The sequence below is a fragment of the Ranitomeya imitator genome, chromosome 2 (genome assembly GCF_032444005.1).
Source record: "Ranitomeya imitator isolate aRanImi1 chromosome 2, aRanImi1.pri, whole genome shotgun sequence".
Classification (NCBI taxonomy): domain Eukaryota; kingdom Metazoa; phylum Chordata; class Amphibia; order Anura; family Dendrobatidae; genus Ranitomeya; species Ranitomeya imitator.
The window spans coordinates 723537262-723556991 of record NC_091283.1 but is presented as its reverse complement, the minus strand read 5'-3'; the positions used below and the strand labels follow the sequence as shown (position 1 = coordinate 723556991).

Genomic DNA, 19730 nt, shown 5'->3' with positions numbered 1-19730 from the left:
TTTAATTAGCCCATCTGACCTTTTTACTGATGAACTGTTTACTATAAGAAAAAACAATTGTGAAAGGCTCTCTTTAAGGTTACAATGTTTAGATACTATTTACACAGAAATTAATAAAACTTAAAGGGAAGGTGCCACCAGTTTTCTTGTATTTTGTTTTTTTGTGAAATTAAGCTTAAAATAGTAATTAAAATGTATTAATGCAATGTTTGCACTGTTTGCAAACATTTCTATATGAAAAATATTATATATTTTTCTACAAATATACATATTTACCACTAGGGGGAGCATTTTCCGTTTTAGACCTCAAGCAGCTATAGTAAGATTTAGCAGCTCTGCCCCAGGGATATTAGACCACCCAAAAGGGGAGGGAAATGGTGATGTCAGCAGTTACTGCCCCAACAGCAAGAATGAAGAGCAGCATCACAGGGCAGCACCATTTTGTGTGTGACTGCCCTGTGACCTGCTGTCACCATCAGTTACTGCATCAGAGTGACAGCTCGTATATGTGACAGCTCGTATATATATGCATGCATGTATGTAGCACGCATGTATGTAGCACGCATGTATGTAGCACGCATGTATGTATGTAGCACGCATGTATGTAGCACGCATGTATGTAGCACGCATGTATGTAGCACGCATGTATGTAGCACGCATGTATGTAGCACGCATGTATGTAGCACGCATGTATGTAGCACGCATGTATGGAGTATATATGGAGTATGTATGGAGTATTTTTTTTTTTTTCATTCAACACATTAGCCGGATGATGGGACTATTACTGTCCCATAATTGGCTAATGTGTCAATCACTGTCATTGTAGCAGGCATCGTCCGATGGGACTTGTAGTCCCATCGGACGATGCTTGCACACACGCATAGAGCCCCCCCCACGCCGCACAGAGACCCCCCCACGCCGCACAGAGACCCCCCCCACACCGCACAGAGAGGGAGAGCGACACAGGGGCAGAGTGCAGTTTACCGGAGATCACTGGGACTGTGTGCAAGTGGGGAGGTGGAGACAGAGCAGAGGGAAGCACACAGGGCAGCGTGTGAGAGCAGAGGATGTCTACCCAGAACCTGCAGTGCCTGGAGTACAGAGGATCAGTCAGTGCTTCTGTCCTGCGATAGAGAGTAAGTGGAGCTCAACAAATAGCACTGGACTATAATAAAATGGCAGCTAGTCACACCTACAGCAGTGAGTTGTGCAGCCCACAGAGGCGTGCCCAGCTCACTGCTAATGCTGTTGCAATGTTACAGATAGGGTCCGAGCCGGTCTATTATCTCCTATGTCCATGGGGTGCCGTAATCTGACACGGATAGTGCCCTGCTACTGCTGCAAAACAAAGATGTCAGCCCCCAGTTCCTTCTTTCTACTCATATAACACACGGAATCTGTTTTACATGCATTCAAATCTGGGTTATAACAGCATGTTATGCTACATTACATTGATTAATTAATGATCTACAAACGCGGTACCTTCCCTTTAATCTAACCTGGAAAACTTCAAAGAATGGCACCTTAGCATAAGTAGTAGGCATAATTGCCGCTGAGACATAATGAGTCACGCTAGTTATTGGCATTTCCATGAACGACTGTGCTCATTACTCATGCTCAGAACATGTTAGCGTGAAGATAATAATTAGTTTTTAGGATTCAATGAAACATCCCAATAAGCAGCTCATACTGCTATGGAGAAGATCACGGGTAGTAACTTTCTTGAAAATAACAGCTATAGCTCACCAGGTCTGGACCAGGCCATTTACCCCATTTTTAACCAGGGGTCAGCAGGGGAGGGGGGCGGAGGCTGTCTAATTATACTTACCTACTCGGTGCCAGGAGCAGGTAAGTATGACGGGGGCAGTGCGCGATACTCACCTGCTCCTCGTTCCACCGTCGGCGCCGCTGTGTCTTCCGCAGTGACGCTCAGGTCAGAGGGTGCGATGACGTGATTAGTGCGTGCCGCCCTCTTCCTGAACGTCGGCACAGAGGATGGGAAGACACAGCGGCGGTCAGCGGTGGAACGGGAATGGTGAGTATAGCAAGTGTCGGGAGCCTGAGAGGTGGGCATGTAATTTTTTTAATCGCAGCAACAGCATATGGGGCAAATATCTGTATGGGGCCATGTGCAGCATTATATGGGGGCAAATATCTGTATGGGGCATCTGTATGGGGCCATGTGCAGCATTATATGGGGGCAAATATCTGTATGAGGCATCTTATGGGGTCATAATCAACATTTGTGGAGCATTATACGGGGCAAATATCTGTATGGAGCCTCTAAGGCTACGTTCACATTTGCATTGTTGGGAGCAGCGTCGTCGACGCAACCAACAACGCATATACACAACGCTGCGCTTTTTGACGCATGCCTTGACATAAACTAGTATTGTTCATGAATTTTGGAGCAGGGAAAACACTACAAGTAGCGTCGTTCGCGCCCTGTCTGGTGCGTCAAATGGACGCATGCGTCGTAAAACGCAATACAATGCATACCGACGCATGTCCATGTGCCCCCCATGTTAAAGATAGCGGCGCATGACGCATGCGTCGACGACGCTGCGCCTAGCAACACAAATGTGAACGTAGCCTTATGTGGCCATGTGCAGCATTATATGGGGGCAAATGTCTGTATGGAGCATCTTATGTGGCCATGTGCAGCATTATATGGGGGCAAATATCTGTATGGGGCCATGTGCAGCATTATATGGGGGCAAATATCTGTATGGAGCATCTTTTGGGGTCAATCAACATTTGTGCAGCATTATATGGGGCATATTTTAATATGGAGCATCTTATGGGGCCCATCATAAACTGTATGGAGCATTATATGGGGCTCCTGATTCAATATGGATATTCAAAAACACAACCTACTGGTGTCTCAATTAATTTTACATTTATTTGTATCTATTTTTATAATTTACCAGTAGCTGCTGCATTTTCCACCCTAGGCTTATACTGGAGTCATTAAGTTTTCCCATAGGCTTATACTCGAGTCATTAAGTTTTCCCAGTTTTTTGTGGCAAAATTAGCGGGGGTCGGCTTATACTCGAGTGAGTGTATGTATGTATGTATGTATGTGTATGTATGTGTATATATGTATATATATATATATATATATATATATATATATATATATATATATATATACACACATACATACATACATACATACATACACACACACACACATGCGGTTTAAATATCTGTAGAATTATTCTCATATGGATATTCAAAAAAGTTTTGCACATTTTTTCAGAAATACATGGGGCTTTAATGTTATGTTATTTTTCTACTCAATCGCCAAAATTCTGGAATGAATGACTGAAGTTAGAAGATTTCCGCGCAACAGTTTTTTTTGCTAATCTTGGAGTTTTGATGCCAGTTTTGCCCAACACTGTCAAAATGGACAGAGCTGGGGCATTCCTTTCATCACTGACTGGAGTAAGATTTGGGGTGCAGCACACGTCACTCATCAAACGCTCCCAATTCATTAAGAGGCGTGTCAACATAGCCTTTAGGCCCTAGGGACAATTTTTTTTTCAAGCATACATTTGGGATTTATTAAAAATGTTCAACCATTTGCCTTCTATAGCTGCATTTGGTATTGCTGGCTGCAAATTGAGTTCAAGGGAACCTGTCAGCAGATTTATGCTGCCCAAACTGTGTCCGGTGGTCGGCACTCATAGCTAGTGAGCAACTCTGCTACATAAAGGCGATCTGATCATCACCTACATATTGCAGAGCTGATCAGATAAGTGGAGCTTCTAGTCTGCCATGGAGACTATTGAAACATGCCAAAGATAAAGAAAAAAGTTTTTAAAAATATAAAAAATATATGAAAGTTCAAATCACCCCCGTTTCGCCCCATTCAAAAGAAAATAAGTAAAAAAAAAAAAAAGAACATACACATTTGGTATTGCTGCGTTCAGAATCACCCGATCAAAATAAAAAAAGAATTAACCCGATTGCTAAATGGCGTAACGAGAAAAAAAGTTAAAACGCCAGAATTACACTTTTTTGGTTGCAGCAACATTGCATAATAACGGGCTATCAAAAAATCATATCTGCGGCAAAATGGTATTATTAAAAACGTCAGCTCGGCATGCAAAAAATAAGCCCTCACCTAGCCCCAGATCACGAGAAATGGAGACTGTACTGGTCTCAGAAATGGCGCAATTTTTTTTTTTATTCAGACTTTGGAACTTTTTTCACCACTTGAATAAAAAAAAGAACCTAAACATGTGTGGTATCTATGAACGCGTAATGACCTGGAAAATCATAATGGCAGGTCAGTTTTAGCATTTAGTAAACATGGTTTAAAAAAAAAAAAATAAAAAAAAATAAAAAACGTAGGATTGCACTTTTTTAAATTTCTCCACATTTGGAACTTTTTTCCCCCATTTGCCAGTACACTGTGTGTTAAAACCAAAGGTTTCGTTCAAAAGTACAACTTGTCCCGCAAAAAACAAGCCCTCAATTGGCCATTTCGACGAAAAAATAAAAAAGTTATGGCTCTGGGAAAAAGGGGAGCAAAAATGAAAATGTAAAACCAAAATTACCTCTGGTCGTTAAGGGGTTAAAGCTAGGCTGTTAGGAAATCCCGTCTAAGGCCGGTTTCACATGTATGACATTCATGGTCCGAGTATGAACTATGTTTGGACGGTCGATGCATATATGAGGCTGTTGCGTTCAGGTCAGGAAACCTGCAGCCGACTGGGACATCACGTCCTGTACTCAGATATGTGAAACCGGCCTGAGCAGAGACATTGCAGAAATTAAATAACACGTTTTTACATAGATTTTAGGTCATAAAACTATGAATATCAGATTACCTGTGATTGTTTTTTTAGGGGAGTTTAGATAGTTATTATCTTCAGTGATCTTGTTTGCATTTTTTTCTTTCAATTCATATAATGTATTGTCAAAAGAGACACATTTATATGACACAGCGGATTCTGATGCAATGGGATGATCCGTTCTGCTGTTTGCATCTAGCACAGGGATGAGATTTTCGGATCCTGTTGCGCCAAAACGTTCTGAAGGTTGTTGTGGGGCACTCTTGGGCTGCGAGATGCTTTTTGATGACACTGGCTTTGACTCTTCATCGCTATCAAATCCAAAAGGATCCTCAGCCACGTCTTCGTCGTCGTCAACTTTGGTTCGCTTTGGGAGGTCAGCAATATCTGGTTTGTGATTCTGCCTCTTCTGCCCTACTTTGGCCACAAATGTGGTCTCTCCCCATTTTGTACTAAGAGTGGTTCGCTTATTAGAGAATACTTCATCAAACTTGGAGCTTCCATTTCCACCCTTGCGGCTGTACGTTTTCCCAAATCTGGATGTCATGTTGAAGCCTGTTTCATATTCTCTGTGGTCAAAGAATAAACAGAAATGTTGGCATTAAAACTTTGAACATCAGAAAGTTAATATTTATAAGAATTCTTAATGAAGTCACGATCAGTCACGATGTCGCTGCTCGTGCAAATTAGGTTATCACGCACACGAGGGCATGCCAACATGGAAACAGGGCTGACTTGTCTGAGGCAACTAACGCCCCATCGACTAGTCAAAGCCCTCATTAGCATAAGGTAAGCTTTTTTTTTTTTTTTTAAAGCATTTAACTGAATCATGTTATACAGGGCTGGCTAAGGAGGGCATTTAATCACACATAGCTGAATGCTGATGGATCAGAGGGCGTGGGGGACCGGACAGGGTTAACACCTTTCTAAAGTGGTCCAAGGAAGGACAGCTGGTTACGGGGTCGCTGGGGTGATTGCTGTCTGGTCTGAGGCTACACAAGAGATACTGTGGCAGCAGTTGCTGAAAAGGTTAAATGGATCAACATAGAAAGCTGAATAAAATAGTATCTTGATATCTACGATTTAATGTCTTATCCCATAGAAATTTGTTTTTCTTAACAGGTGAATGAGATGTTAAAATTTATAGGCTGAACATAGATCCCCTGAATATCCGCCTCCAGAGCGTATTATAAATTAAAGGAGCGTTACCAGTGTGAGGCATGTATATCAGGAGAGCAGACTGTCAGTCATTACATGCCTCACACTGCTCATTCCTACTTCCAAAAAAATAAAAATAAGAGAAGTAGCTCGCGTCAGATTCTCAGAGAGATCTCTAGCCTATAGATCTTAACATCTCATTTACATATTAAGAAAAAAAGTGGATTTCTCTGGAATAAGACATTGGATCACACATCAAGGTATCATTTTATTTGGCTTCCTATGACCCGCATGCCCATATAGATGGCTTAGTCCTACTGATTGATTCTCTTTAACACTGGCTATACCAAAATACATGTTGACTCCTGTCCACTACAAAAAGTGGCTACCATGGGCACATGAGCATCAGAAGGGAAGGCTGGAGTAATGAAAAACGGCGTATGAGGAATAACGATTTTCTTTTATATGACTTGAATGACTGTACACATCGATTATCTGAGCAAGCGGCACCAGGATGAACTACAGGAAGGCAGACTGATAACGGCAGCGTAAGGGTATGTGCACACGTCCGGATTTTTAGCGTTTTTTTTTGGCGGAATTTCGCCATAAAAACGCTATAAATCTGGTAAAAAAAACGCTAACATTATGCATCCTATCTTTTAGAATGCATTCCGCATTTTTTGTGCAGATGTTAGCGTTTTTTTTCCGCAAAAAAAACGCATTCCGCAAAAAGAACGGACATGCTCATTCTTTTTGCGGATTTTTTGCGGATTTCATAGCAAAAATGACATTCCGGAAAAAAAAAAAAAACGCAAAAAATCCGCAAAAAAATACGCGCAAATTCCGCAAGAAATCCGCGCGAAAAAAAACGCAGATTTCTGGCAGAATTCTCAGGATTTTATCAGGAAAAAAACCTGACGTGTGCACATACCCTAATGCTATGGGCAGTGGTTCACTGCATTGTTTCCCAACTACATTCCTTAGCAGTGCACAGGTGACAGAACCCGTGCCAATGGCCATCACCTGTGTAATACTAAGGAAACCCTGAAACAAGATTTGGGGGACTGAGGACTGCAGTTGGGGAATCTCTGGTACACTGGAAGACATGGGGCTTTTACACAGACCAGTTACCGTAGTTACAGTGACATATAGCCACCCAAACATTGTTACAGATCACGTGCACACCTTCATGTTAAAGGGACACTGTCACCTGAATTTGGAGGGAACAATCTTCAGCCATGGAGGCGGGGTTTTTGGGTGTTTGATTCACCCTTTCCTTACCCGCTGGCTGCATGCTGGCTGCAATATTGGATTGAAGTTCATTCTCTGTCCTCCATAGGACACGCCTGTGCAAGGCAAGATTGCACTGTGCAGGCATGTACTACGGAGGACAGAGAATGAACTTCAATCCAATATTGCAGCCAGCGGGTAAGTAAAGGGTGAATCAAACACCCCAAAACCCCGCCTCCATGGCTGAAGATTGTTCCCTCCAAATTCAGGTGACAGTGTCCCATTAACAGTGGCCCCTTTCAGTAGAATAACACTCACTGACACTATAAAAACAGTTCATGCATGCTAGGAAGGACGTGACAAAAGAGCGCAAGGTGTGGAGTTGGTCTCCAAATTGCAACATCTCAAAAGATTGAGCATCTGTCAGAGGTAGTGGATAAACAAGTCAAGTCCAATCCAAAAATCCCCTCCTTACAACTTAAGGCCCCTTCACATTAAGCGATCCGGATCGCTGCAGCGTCGCTGGAGAGCTGTCACACAGACAGCTCTCCAGCGACCAACGATCCCGAAGTCCCCGGGTAACCAGGGTAAACATCGGGTTACTAAGCGCAGGGCCGCGCTTAGTAACCCGATGTTTACCCTGGTTACCAGCGTAAAAGTAAAAAAAACAAACACTACATACTTACCTACCGCTGTCTGTCCCCGGCGCTCTGCTTCTCTGCACTCCTCCTGTACTGGCTGTGAGCACAGCGGCCGGAAAGCAGAGCGGTGACGTCACCGCTCTGCTTTCCGGCTGACCGACGCTCACAGCCAGTACAGGAGGAGTGCAGAGCACAGCGCCGGGGACAGACAGCGGTAGGTAAGTATGTAGTGTTTGTTTTTTTTTACTTTTATGCTGGTAACCAGGGTAAACATCGGGTTACTAAGCGCGGCCCTGTGCTTAGTTACCCGATGTTTACCCTGGTTACCAGTGAAGACATCGCTGGATCGGTGTCACACACGCCGATCCAGCGATGTCCACGGGAGATCCAGCGACGAAATAAAGTTCTGGACTTTGTTCAGCGACCAATGATCTCCCAGCAGGGGCCTGATCGTTGGTCGCTGTCACACATAACGATTTCCTTAACGATATCGTTGCTACGTCACAAAAAGCAACGATATCGTTATGTGTGAAGGTACCCGTGTGACAGCTCTCCAGCGACCAAACAGCGACGCTGCAACGATCCGGATCGTTGTCGGTATCGCTGCAGCGTCGCTTAATGTGAAGGGGCCTTTAGACAAAACGGTTGTTCCCCTTGACAAACTCATGATGAAGGTAGCTGGCTCAGGTCAATATCCAAGTTAGATGCCTCCTCAGTCACCCAGCTGATGACAAGACAGAGAATGGGGCTGACTTATGTAATGAACCAAGTGACCCCCTTCATGTGCACATTGAAGTCAGGAGTGTCTGCAGCTAGCAGATAGGTGCACATTGCATACATAAGATTACACAATAGGGCCCCCCCCCCGCAGAATATTAGGCCGTGGACTGATCGCCATATGTTTATCACAAGATATCTACAGGCTGCTGTTAGCTCCTAGATAAGGAAATGAATGAGGCTTTAGGAGAACTTGGCATGTAGTGGTCACCATATCCCTTTGTGCCCCTGTCCCCATTCCAGCATATTTTACTGGAGCTGGCCAAATCTGGTGTGAAAATGCTAAGATGCAAAGTGTATGCACAACACCACGACAAACTAAAATACACCAACTTTTTAAAGCATTTCACATTGGAATTGTGACAAAATCCATTTGATGAAACGGGGCCTAAGTGTGGTCTCACAGACCAAATACTGACGATCTATGGGACTATTCATATTTCATTTGTTTCCTGTACACAGATGTACCACAAAAAAACGACCTGTCCTACTCTTGCTGGTTATAAGGCAAAAAATAAAAAAGTGACCTTTCAGGTGAATGGGTCAGTGAAATGAAACGCATATGACAGAAAAACTGGCGACAGATGCTAATACAGAAACAGACCAAAAAGTGATCCAGTACAGACTGAAGAACAGTCCGGTTCTTTGAAGACATGAAAATAACGTGTGAAGAAGATTGTCCTCATGCCCAGTACTCCGTCCTTACCCATGCTTGTCATATACAGCAATATTGGGCCATCTTCTATTACTACGATTTAGGCTTCATTCTGACGTCACTATTTATTGTACATGTTCTACCCATGTCCGCACAGATAAAAAACGGACCCATTATATACAGACCACATTGTCTGCACAGAGACCGCTCCTATTCGGATCTCATTTAGAGATCAAAATTGTCCTTGATAATTCAGTGGACCTCTGTGGAAAAAAAAACTGACAGCTCATGGACACCATTTATGTAGCATCCTAGTGCGGTCCTTTTTTACTCTCTAATGGGTAACGGAAGCTCGGAAAGCTTTATTTTTTTGCATACAAAAAAAAAAAAAGATGCCACAATGATAAAAACTGAATCCAACTCGCAGATAAAAATATGTTCTGTTTAATATGCTACACAAGAAATAGAAACGGATGTCTACAGAACTTCTAACTCAGTATTCAGGAAATGTGTCATCTTTGCCTTTGTACAGGACATCAGGTAAAGTATAGTGCTGGTAATTCTTACTAAAAAAAATAAAACAAATAAAAGCCAGAGAAGTATCGGCACAACCCATTTTCAGAGCAGGCCCTTTATTGGAGAATTAGCTGCATGTCATCTACAGACCGGCACACCGACTATCCTCTAGGGCAGACCGCGTGGACCAGAAGTCAGGCTGGATGCAGAAACACTAATCTTTACCTTACACTCTATACCCGAGGCAAAGAAACATTTTCCCTGAAGTCCTCCTCCAATGCAGAAAGCAACAAATAGACATTCCCAGGTGTCTCTTACCCGAGAGCCTTCCAGACACTGCTCCGACACTAGCCAGAGGCAGACAGTCATCACTCATCCACTAAATGTATGTGATCACTGGGGGTCTGACCATTGGGAGTTCTACTGATCAAAGCCTCTGTGTTAATGGGATGGAAGTCAGTAGGGAAGATCATCATTTTAGTCACTCTCCATGGACCCAACAGACAGATGAGAATTAGGAAAATAATATAAGGTACCTTCACACTGAGTGACTTTAGAACGATAATGATAGCGATCCGTGAATTTGCAACATCCTGGATAGCGATATCATTGTGTTTGACACGCAGCAGCGATCTGGATCCAGCTGTGAGATCGCTGGTCGGAGCTAGAAGGCCAGAACTTTATTTCGTCGCTGGATCACCCTCTGACATCGCTGAATCGGCGTGTGTGATGCCGATTCAGCGATGTCTTCACTGGTAACCAGGGTAAACATCGGGTTACTAAGCACAGGGCCGCGCTTAGTAACCCGATATTTACCCTGGTTACCATTGTAAAAGTAAAAAAAACAAACAGTACACACTTACATTCCGGTGTCTGTCCCCCGGCCTCAGCTTCCCTGCACTGTGTCAGCGCCGGCCGTAAAGCAGAGCACAGCGGTGACGTCACCGCTCTGCTCTGCTTTACGGCTGGCCGGCGCTGACAGTGCAGGGAAGCTGAGGCCGGGGGACAGACACTGGAATGTAAGTATGTATTGTTTGTTTTTTTAACTTTTACAATGGTAACCAGGGTAAACATCGGCTTACTAAGCCCGGCCCTGCACTTAGTAACCCGATGTTTACCCTGGTTACCCGGGGACTTCGGCATCGTTGGTCGCTAGAGAGCTGTCTGTGTGACAGCTCTCCAGCGACCACACAACGACGAAACAGCGACGCTGCAGCGATCGGCATCATTGCCTATATCGCTGCAGCGTCGCTTAATGTGACGGTACCTTTATACCTAAAGGTTAACCATAGATCTTACAAAAAGCTGTGCAAAACCATAACTGATCTAATCTATGTGGTATATACCAACTATAAGAAGGCGGAAGTATTGGCACACTGGATTGCAACATGTCCGATCCTTTGCTCTGCCAGGAGATGGTGTTATATATAAATCTAAATTTATGGTGGAGCGTCCAGCCAAATGTCTGTGTGTAGGGAAAACCCAATACTTGGATACAATAAATAAGGAGTATCCATACGATCATTCAGATAGCAAGAAACCAGGGAGAGCTCGGGGCACAGACTGATCGGACCACCTTCGGCTTCTCCTGGATCCTCTCATTCACATCTATGGAAGGCTACTCAGAGGATGCAGATATGGGGCATCTTCAGGCCTAATGCAAACCTTCACTGTCAGGTAAAATACAAGACTGACAGCCAGCCACGGAAATGAAGGTCAATATGCACTGGGAATTATGGTTATGTTTTGTTTCCAAATTATAAAGAATCATTCATCATAGGTAAACAAAAATCAACAGCGACATTGGCAATTCATTAATAGCACATTGACATTTAAAGGGAACCCGTCATTCGATTCATGCTGTCAGAACCACGGACAGCAGGGATCACACACTGACTAGGGATTGCAGATGGGAATGCTCTACTGTGATACGCTGCCGTGGTTCGGAGTAAGGGTAAGTGCACACGTTGCAGATTTCCTGCAGATCCGCAGCATTTTTTTCCGAACAGAAACTCAAGTGATTGAGGGTATGTGCACACGTTGCGTATTCTCTGCGGATCAGCAGCGTTTTTTTGAGGTTCAGAAACGTTGCAGATCCGCAATTGATTTACAGTACAATGTAAATCAATGAGAAAAAAAAAATGTGCACACATTGCAGAAAATCCGCTGCGGAAACGCTGCGATTTAAAAGAAGTAGCATGTCACTTTTTTGTGAATCTGCAGCGTTTTTGTACCCATTCCATTATAGAAAACCGCAGGGGTAAAAACCGCAGCAAATCCTCAAGAAAACCGCAACAAAAAACGCACAAAAAATGCTGCGGAACCGCACAAAAACCGCTGCGGAACCGCAGGTGCGTTTTCTGCCAGGAGAGGCAAAATCCACACCAGAAATTTCTAAGCCTAATCCGCAACGTGTGCACATAGCCTTACAGTACAATGTAAATCAATGGCAAAAAAAAATGCCGTGCTAATGGTGCAGAAAAATGTGCACGGAAAACGCAGCAGAATCAAAAAAGGACCCTGCCAATTCTTTTTGCAGATTTGCTGCGTTTCTGCACCCATTCCATAATAGAAATCCGCAGGTGTAAAAAAAATGGATGAAATCCACACAAAACGCGCAAAAAAATATGCAGATTCTGACCTGCGTTTTCTGCCAAGAAATGCAGAATCTGCGCAGAAAATTCCAGTCAAATCTGCAACGTGTGACTATAGCCTAAACGAAGGCAGAAAATGCGGGGACTTGTGGCTGGGGCGATTTAGTAAGGCATTTGATGGCAGTTTTCTTGCATAAAACATCTTAAGATGCAATACTTCTTCTGCCCCCCATCTGGTCGCTTTCCTTGGCACAGTTCTCCGTACAGCAGTTGTTTCGGTAGTCGGCTGTGAGGCATTCTGACCATATGTCCAGCCCACCTGGCTTGGACTTTCAGCAGGAGAGTGTAAACACTGCAGAGCCCAGTTTGTTCCGGAATTGCCGTGTCCGGGACATTGTCTTGCCACCTGATGTGGAGGAGTCTGTGGAGGCAACTCATGTGAAAATGATTAAGCTGTTTAGCATGCTTAGACTGTCTAGGTCTCGTTAGCATAGAAGTGTGGTGAGGACCACCACAAAGTAGACCTTCAGCTTGGTGGTAAGGCTGAGTCCACTTGGTTCTTGCACAATCTCCCAAAGGCAACACTGGCTTTGGCAATTCTGTTATTAAAGGGAACCTGTCACCCCCAAAATCGATGGTGAGGTAAGCTCACCGTCATCAGGGGCTTATCTACAGCATTCTGTAATGCTGTAGATAACCCCCGATGTAACCTGAAAGAGGAGAAAAAGAGGTTAGATTATACTCACCCAGGGGCGGTCCTGCTGCGGTCTGGTCAAATGGGTGTCTCTGGTCCACTCCGGCGCCTCCTATCTTCATTCCATGACGTCCTCTTCTGTTCTTCACGCCGCGGCTCCAGCGCAGGCGTACTTTGTCTGCCTTGTTGAGGGCAGAGCAAAGTACTGCAGTGCGCAGGCGCTGGGCCTCTCTGACCTTTCCGGCACCTACGAACTGCAGTACTTTGCTCTGCCCTCAACAGGGCAGACAAAGTACACCTGCGCCGCGGCGTGAAGACCAGAAGAGGACGTCATGGAATGAAGATGGGAGGCCCCGAACCAGACCCGAGACACCCATCGGAGCAGGACCGCCCCTGGGTGAGTATAATCTAACCTCTTTTTCTCCTCTTTCAGGTAACATCGGCATCTTATCTACAGCATTACAGAATGCTGTAGATAAGCCCCTGATGACGGTGAGCTTACCTCACCATCGATTTTGGGGGTGACAGGTTCCCTTTAACCTCAGCATCTATGGTTACTTCACGAGAAAGTGTGCTGCCTAAGTAGTTGGAAGTTATCGACTGCTTTGAGGTTTTGCTCCTTCACCGTGATACGTGGCTCCTTGTATAGTTTCCCTGAACAGATTCATACATGACTTCAGTTTTTCTAGTGTTGATCTTGAGACCAAAATTGTCGCAAGGTTGTGAAAAACAGTCCATTTCATGCTGCATCTGCTGTTCCGTGCTAGCGTTAAGTGCATAGTCATCAGCAAATAATAATTCACGAATAACAGTCTCATGTACCAGTCATGTAAAATAAAGCTAGTAACCTACAAGTTAATATAATTCTGACACCATTCGACATCTGCACGGAGAGCTACGGTGCCAAGAGAGGAAATGGACTTTATTCCGCCAGGCAGTCTCGCTCTGTCAGTCAGAGGGGTGGCGCCGGTACCATTTCAATCACCGCTCAGTGCAGAGGTGGCTATAACCGCACCTCTGGCCCTAATGCCGAGACTGGTGTCAGTCAGTGCCGGGGACGCCGTTCTAGCTAGCTGTAGATTAGATCCACAGCTGTAGGTTAAGTGTTATTTTAAATGACAGGTTCCCTTTGGCTATGTGCACACGTTGCGGAATGGGGTGCAGAATTTTCTGCACAAATCCGTATCTCCTGGCAGAAACCGCAGGTGCAGATTAGCCGCAGATCTTATGCGGATTTTGTGCGGAATTGATGCGGATTTTCTGCGGTTTTTACCACTGCGGATTTCTAAAATGGAAAGGTGCAGAAATGCTGCATATCCGCAGAAAAGAAGTGACATGCACTTCTTTTAACTCCGCGGATTTTTCCGCACCATCTGCACAGCTTTTTTTTTTTTATTTACATTGTACTGTAAATCACAGTGCGGATCTGAAGCATTTCTGCGTGGAGAAATCAGTATCGTGTGCACATAGCCTTTAACTCTCTAGCCATGCCAAGAGTGTACTGAGTGCATGCACTTGGTTTGAACAATTGTTCTGTTACAAAAGATTCCCTTTAATGAATAGTCCTTCGGCTCTTGGTTGAGTAGTCCAAGGTAGGTCCCTCCTGATGACTTCTCCACATCCCAACCTAGTTGACTGACAGGTCTCTCCCGTGGTTGTACATAGGAATCGTGTAAAGGTACCGTCACATTAAGCGACGCTGCAGCGATATAGGCAAAGATGCCGATCGCTGCAGTGTCGCTGTTTAGTCGTTGTGTGGTCGCTGGAGAGCTGTCACACAGACAGCTCTCCAGCGACCAACGATGCCGAAGTTCCCTGGTAACCAGCGTAAACATCGGGTTACTAAGCGCAGGGCCGCACTTAGTAACCCGATGTTTACCCTGGTTACCATTGTAAATGTAAAAAAAACAAACACTACATACTTACATTCCGGTGTCTGTCCCCCGGCCTCAGCTTCCCTGCACTGTGTCAGCGCCGGCCGGCCGCAAAGCAGAGCGGTGACATCACCGCTGTGCTTTACGGCCGGTGCTCACAGTCAGTGCGGGAAGCTGACGGCGAGGGGACAGACACCGGAATGTAAGTATGTAGTGTTTTTTTTTTTTTTACATTTACATTGGTAACCAGGGTAAGCATTGGGTTACTAAGCGCAGCCCTGCGCTTAGTAACCCGATGTTTACCCTGGTTACCAGTGAAGACATCGCTGAATCGGCGTCACACATGCCGATTCAGCAATGTCTGCGGGAGATCCAGCGACAAAATAAAGTTCTGGCCTTTCTGCTCCGACCAACGATGTCACAGCAGGATCCAGATCGCTGCTGCGTGTCAAACACAACGATATCGCTATCCAGGACGCTGCAACGTCACGGATCGCTAGCGATATCGTTGTTAAGTTGTTCAGTGTGAAGGTACCTTTAGTCCTAGGGCTATGGAGTCGGGACTCTGTGTCCATTTTGGTGGAGTTGGACTCGGTATAAAATGGACAGACTGCAAAAATATATAAGGTGGATACAGTAGTACAAAGCAGCATGTGCTTTAAATGTTTTCAGAAGAATTTGTCAAAGTTATGAAATGGCCTATAAATGTCAGTTCTGTTCTGGATCTGGGGTTATTGGCTTTTAGTTGAGATGAATCTGTGCTGCAATTTATGTACATGCTCCGTAGTGACCAGTGCTGTGGAGTCGGAGTCTGAGCCGAGGAGTCAGAAGTCAGGGAAATTGAGGAGTCTGAGATTTGGCTTACCGACTCCACAGCCCTGGTCAGTCCACTGGAGTTAGGAGAGGTCAGTTAGAGACCGCATTAGACTAGTTAGGACTCTCCTTACTGACCCTGTCTGCAGTCACACAGTCAGCCTCCGATTGAAGCTGCTCATGGTTTAGGAGCAAGAATCTAATGACAGGTTCCCTTGATTAGCCAAAAAGTCTTACAAAAGAGAATCTCTTCACTCCGTGACAAAAACAAACTCCTCTCCAATAACTGCACTGATGAAAATGACCTAAAGATCAACAATTACCCAAACCAATGTTCCCTTGTATTCAATGACCAAGATGGCTGCTGTCAAAGACTTGACAAGTTCTCTGATCATATGGTATACCATACAGATAAATGACTCCAGCCCAGCCGTACATGTAGTTTACTGCCAACCTAAAGCTGTGTGATAAAAACCATGATTGATGGCTGCAGCTGGTCGTAAACATTAATAGAGTTATGTAATCTTTCACGTTCCCATTATATTATAACGCATACTTCTGGGTTCCTCTTCACCCATCACACCTGTGATGTCTGCAATGTGGACTATTCACAGTTCTAGACCCTCAGATCTGCCAAAACCTGGATAACAGAAGCAAGAATAGTATAAACACAAACCCTGGCAAAGTGGTAACCATAAAGTGGCTTTATCACCCTTCCTATAATGCCCAGTTTCTACAAAAGCTCTGTCCTTCCTGTGATTGAGAATTCATTCCACATGTAGAGAAGGGATCAGCTGCTACTGGACTGCGCTCCGAGCAACCAAATAAAATGTAGAAAGTACTGGGGCGCCATTCTGATAAACTCAGTGGGACTCATCTTAGGGAGAAAGCATAGCCCCCCCGCCATGTACCAATGATACAGACATCGCACAAGCATGAGGTACTAGCCACCAAGGCAGCAGCTGCTAGAATTCAGCAGGCAGGTGTCAATGATGCACCCTGTACACTGGAGATTGCTGCCCAGCCCACGTGGGACAGTCACAAACCAGCTGCCACCCCAACACACCACCGGAATACTTTTTGCCCTATGATATGCATTTCACAGGTTAAACCGAGCACGTCACGGCTGTCGGCATCATACACATACAGCCCGATGCACACCGGATGCCTGGCTTCTGGGATTTGCCTTCTAGCCCTCAATCATGGGCCCACCACTCACTAGAACAGTGACCAGCTTCACCATCCAGGCAGCCAAAGACAGCGGACTCCGGTACCACACTGCTGGGCATCCCAATATGTACTGGTCTCTAAGGCTAGGGTCACATTGCGTTAGGGCAGTCCGTTTAGCGCATAGCGCTACGGACTGCGCTAACGCAATGTCCCAAAAGGGATCCCCGATCTGCGCTAGCGAGGAATGGACCGCGAACGCTGCAAGCAGCATTCGCGGTCCGTCACTCAAATGACGGCACATCGCTAGCGCACGCCATTACAGGCAATGGCGGCGTTAACTGACTACATTACACCACAGTGTAACGTAGTCCGTTAAACGCGGTCACATAACGCAATGTGACCCTAGCCTAAGTTATAAGAAAAGGCCATAGTCCAAGGATCCAGCTGGCAAGTAGGAATGTTACATCCCACCCAAACAGAGCGGCAGCTCACAATCTGGGGGCCACTGACGGCGGGAACACAAATGACTGCGCCAGTTGCCAAACAATAAGTAACTCACCCTGTCTGATGGGCGGCAGAATAGGCTTTTTCTACATTTCAGCACTATTATACACATTACGCCCACACACTACCACAATGAGAGCATGGCAGGAGCAGTCCCATGGGGGAGAACCCTCTTATTACAGGGGTGGTCCACATGACAACTTACTGACTGGTGAGGGTCCGAATGCTGGGACCTGCACCAGATCAGGGCACTTATCCCCGCTAATGGCGCAGCAGTACGCCCCCTCTTTCCCTATGGTCCATGGGCATGACTGGAGCGGAGGTGAAGGCTGAGCGGTCGTGGCCGTCTGATGGGGATAAAGGTGCCCCGGGGTCCCGGCAGTCAGACCCCCAGTATGCACATGTAGTGTGGATGGGTGATCCCCCTATAACCTCCATTCTGGGGTCTCCGCGGACATACATGAGCTGCGGATACCACCAGTTAGGCTGATGCCCCGCACTGGTGGACACTGGCCAATCACTGCTGCCTGGAATGGGAACGCCCAGATGTCACATAATCGCTACATTGCCATGAGGAACAACAGGACCACCGGATAACGCAAAGCCGTCAGAACTGTGGTCTATGGGACAGACGACAGCTACTGTCAGGGCAGCTCTATCGCGACATCGCAGCGCTCGTGACACCGGATGTGGGCAGATCTGAGCAGAGCGGCCTGTGCGCCGCCACACAGCAGCCCGCCCGCCATCCTCCCCAGCACCGCCGGGACAGCGCTCCGCGGGAGCCTGAAGTTGGTCCCGAGGCCGCTGGAAAGTTTCCTGCTCCTCCGCGGGCCTCACTCAGCCGCAGAAAACTTCCGCACAACTCGGCCCCAGAGCGGCGGGGGCGCTAGGCCGCACGGCTCCGGCCCAGTGACACAGCCGAGGGAGAGAGCCGCGTCCCCCGGGAGCCAGGCATGCGGGCTCCCCCACCTCCAACCCACCGGGCGACAACTCACACGCTCTAATCCCTGGGGCTCCACTCACAGCGCGGCGTCACTCTCCAGCGGCAGCCGGTCTCCCCGGCCGCGTCCTCCTCCGCACCCCGGCAGACGGGCGGCAAAAATAATGAAAATAAAACCCGGAGGAAAGACCCGGCTGTTATTATTTAAACAGGGCCCGGGAACATCCCTCCGCCATTTGCCCCCCTTCCGTCACTACGCTCACACAGCGCCCGGCCGGCCAATCAGCGAGCGCCTTACTCAGCCATTAACCAGCAGGAGCCAGTGCGCATGCGCTGCCAAGGGCGGTGACCCCTTAGTGACGCATAACCACACGAAACCAATAGGCTGATCGCTAGTGCGGAAGTTGCGGGGCATTATGGGAACAGTAGTTTTTCTAACGTTTCGTCTGGTTGTGGCTAAATCCAAGTCGGCTAAACGGACCTGGTCCCTCTGCCGACTTGGATTTAGCCGGCTCAGTATAGAGAAAGCTAAATCACAGTCGGCTAAAGGACCAGGTCCCTCTGTGCACTGGGATTTAGCTTTCTCACATAGAGTCGGCTATTTCCTAGTCGGCAGAGGGACCAGGTCCTTTAGTGACTTGGTTTTATCCTGCTCTATATAAGAATGCTAAATCCTAGTGCACAGAAGGCCCCTTATTGTATATAGCTATAGATGAATCCTGTCATGTGATTTTTTTGAGCCGCAGACTAAATATGACATCTGATCACACATTTATTTATATGTGACAATTACACGCAAGAATTTTCCCCTTAATCCCAGTGTGTACAATATTCTGCGCCAATCTCATCTGCGTCCCGTTTTATTTTCTGGTGATCATTTTTGTAGATCACACGACCACATATTTTTTTCCATGCATGCACCTAGGAGTGTTTTAACCTTCGGGCGATTTTCTGTTTTTTAACGTTTTTTTTCCTTCCCATAACTTATTTTTCCATCCACATCGCCGTTGAGATCTTTTTTATTTTGGCGGGACGTTATTATTGATACCATTTTGGCGCGGATACCATGTTTTGATCACCTCTTATTTCATTTTATTGCAATGTTGCAGCGACAAAAAAAACGTAATTATGGCGCTTCGAGTTTACTTCTCGTTATGCCGTTTACCAATCAGATTATTTTATATTTTCATTGGTCAGACCTTTCTGAACACGTCAATTCCCAATTTATTTATTTTTTTTTAATGGAGCAAAAGCGATATTTTTTTTTCCTTATATTTTTATGATATATGACGTAACTTGTAGATCACACAACCACAGATTTTTTTCCATGCATGCACCTAGGAGTGATTTAACTCTCCGGCG

General features: G+C 45.8%; 1 protein-coding gene across 4 annotated transcripts in view; it reads right to left on the bottom strand.

Annotated features, from left to right (window-relative positions):
- Nucleotides 1–18648, bottom strand: part of WAPL (WAPL cohesin release factor) — a 133819-nt gene extending 115171 nt beyond the window's left edge. The window contains exons 1-2 of one of the 4 annotated variants that reach the window (XM_069753190.1): nt 18424–18648; nt 4839–5371 (exon numbers count right to left, since the gene is read on the bottom strand). In XM_069753190.1, coding sequence (XP_069609291.1) covers nt 4839–5349 — 511 coding nt within the window. In that variant the 5' untranslated portion in view covers nt 5350–5371; nt 18424–18648. The remainder of the gene's footprint in view (nt 1–4838; nt 5372–18423) is intronic. The other 3 variants (XM_069753191.1, XM_069753187.1, XM_069753188.1) reach the window with 3 other exon arrangements.
- Nucleotides 18649–19730: the final 1082 nt, after the last annotated feature.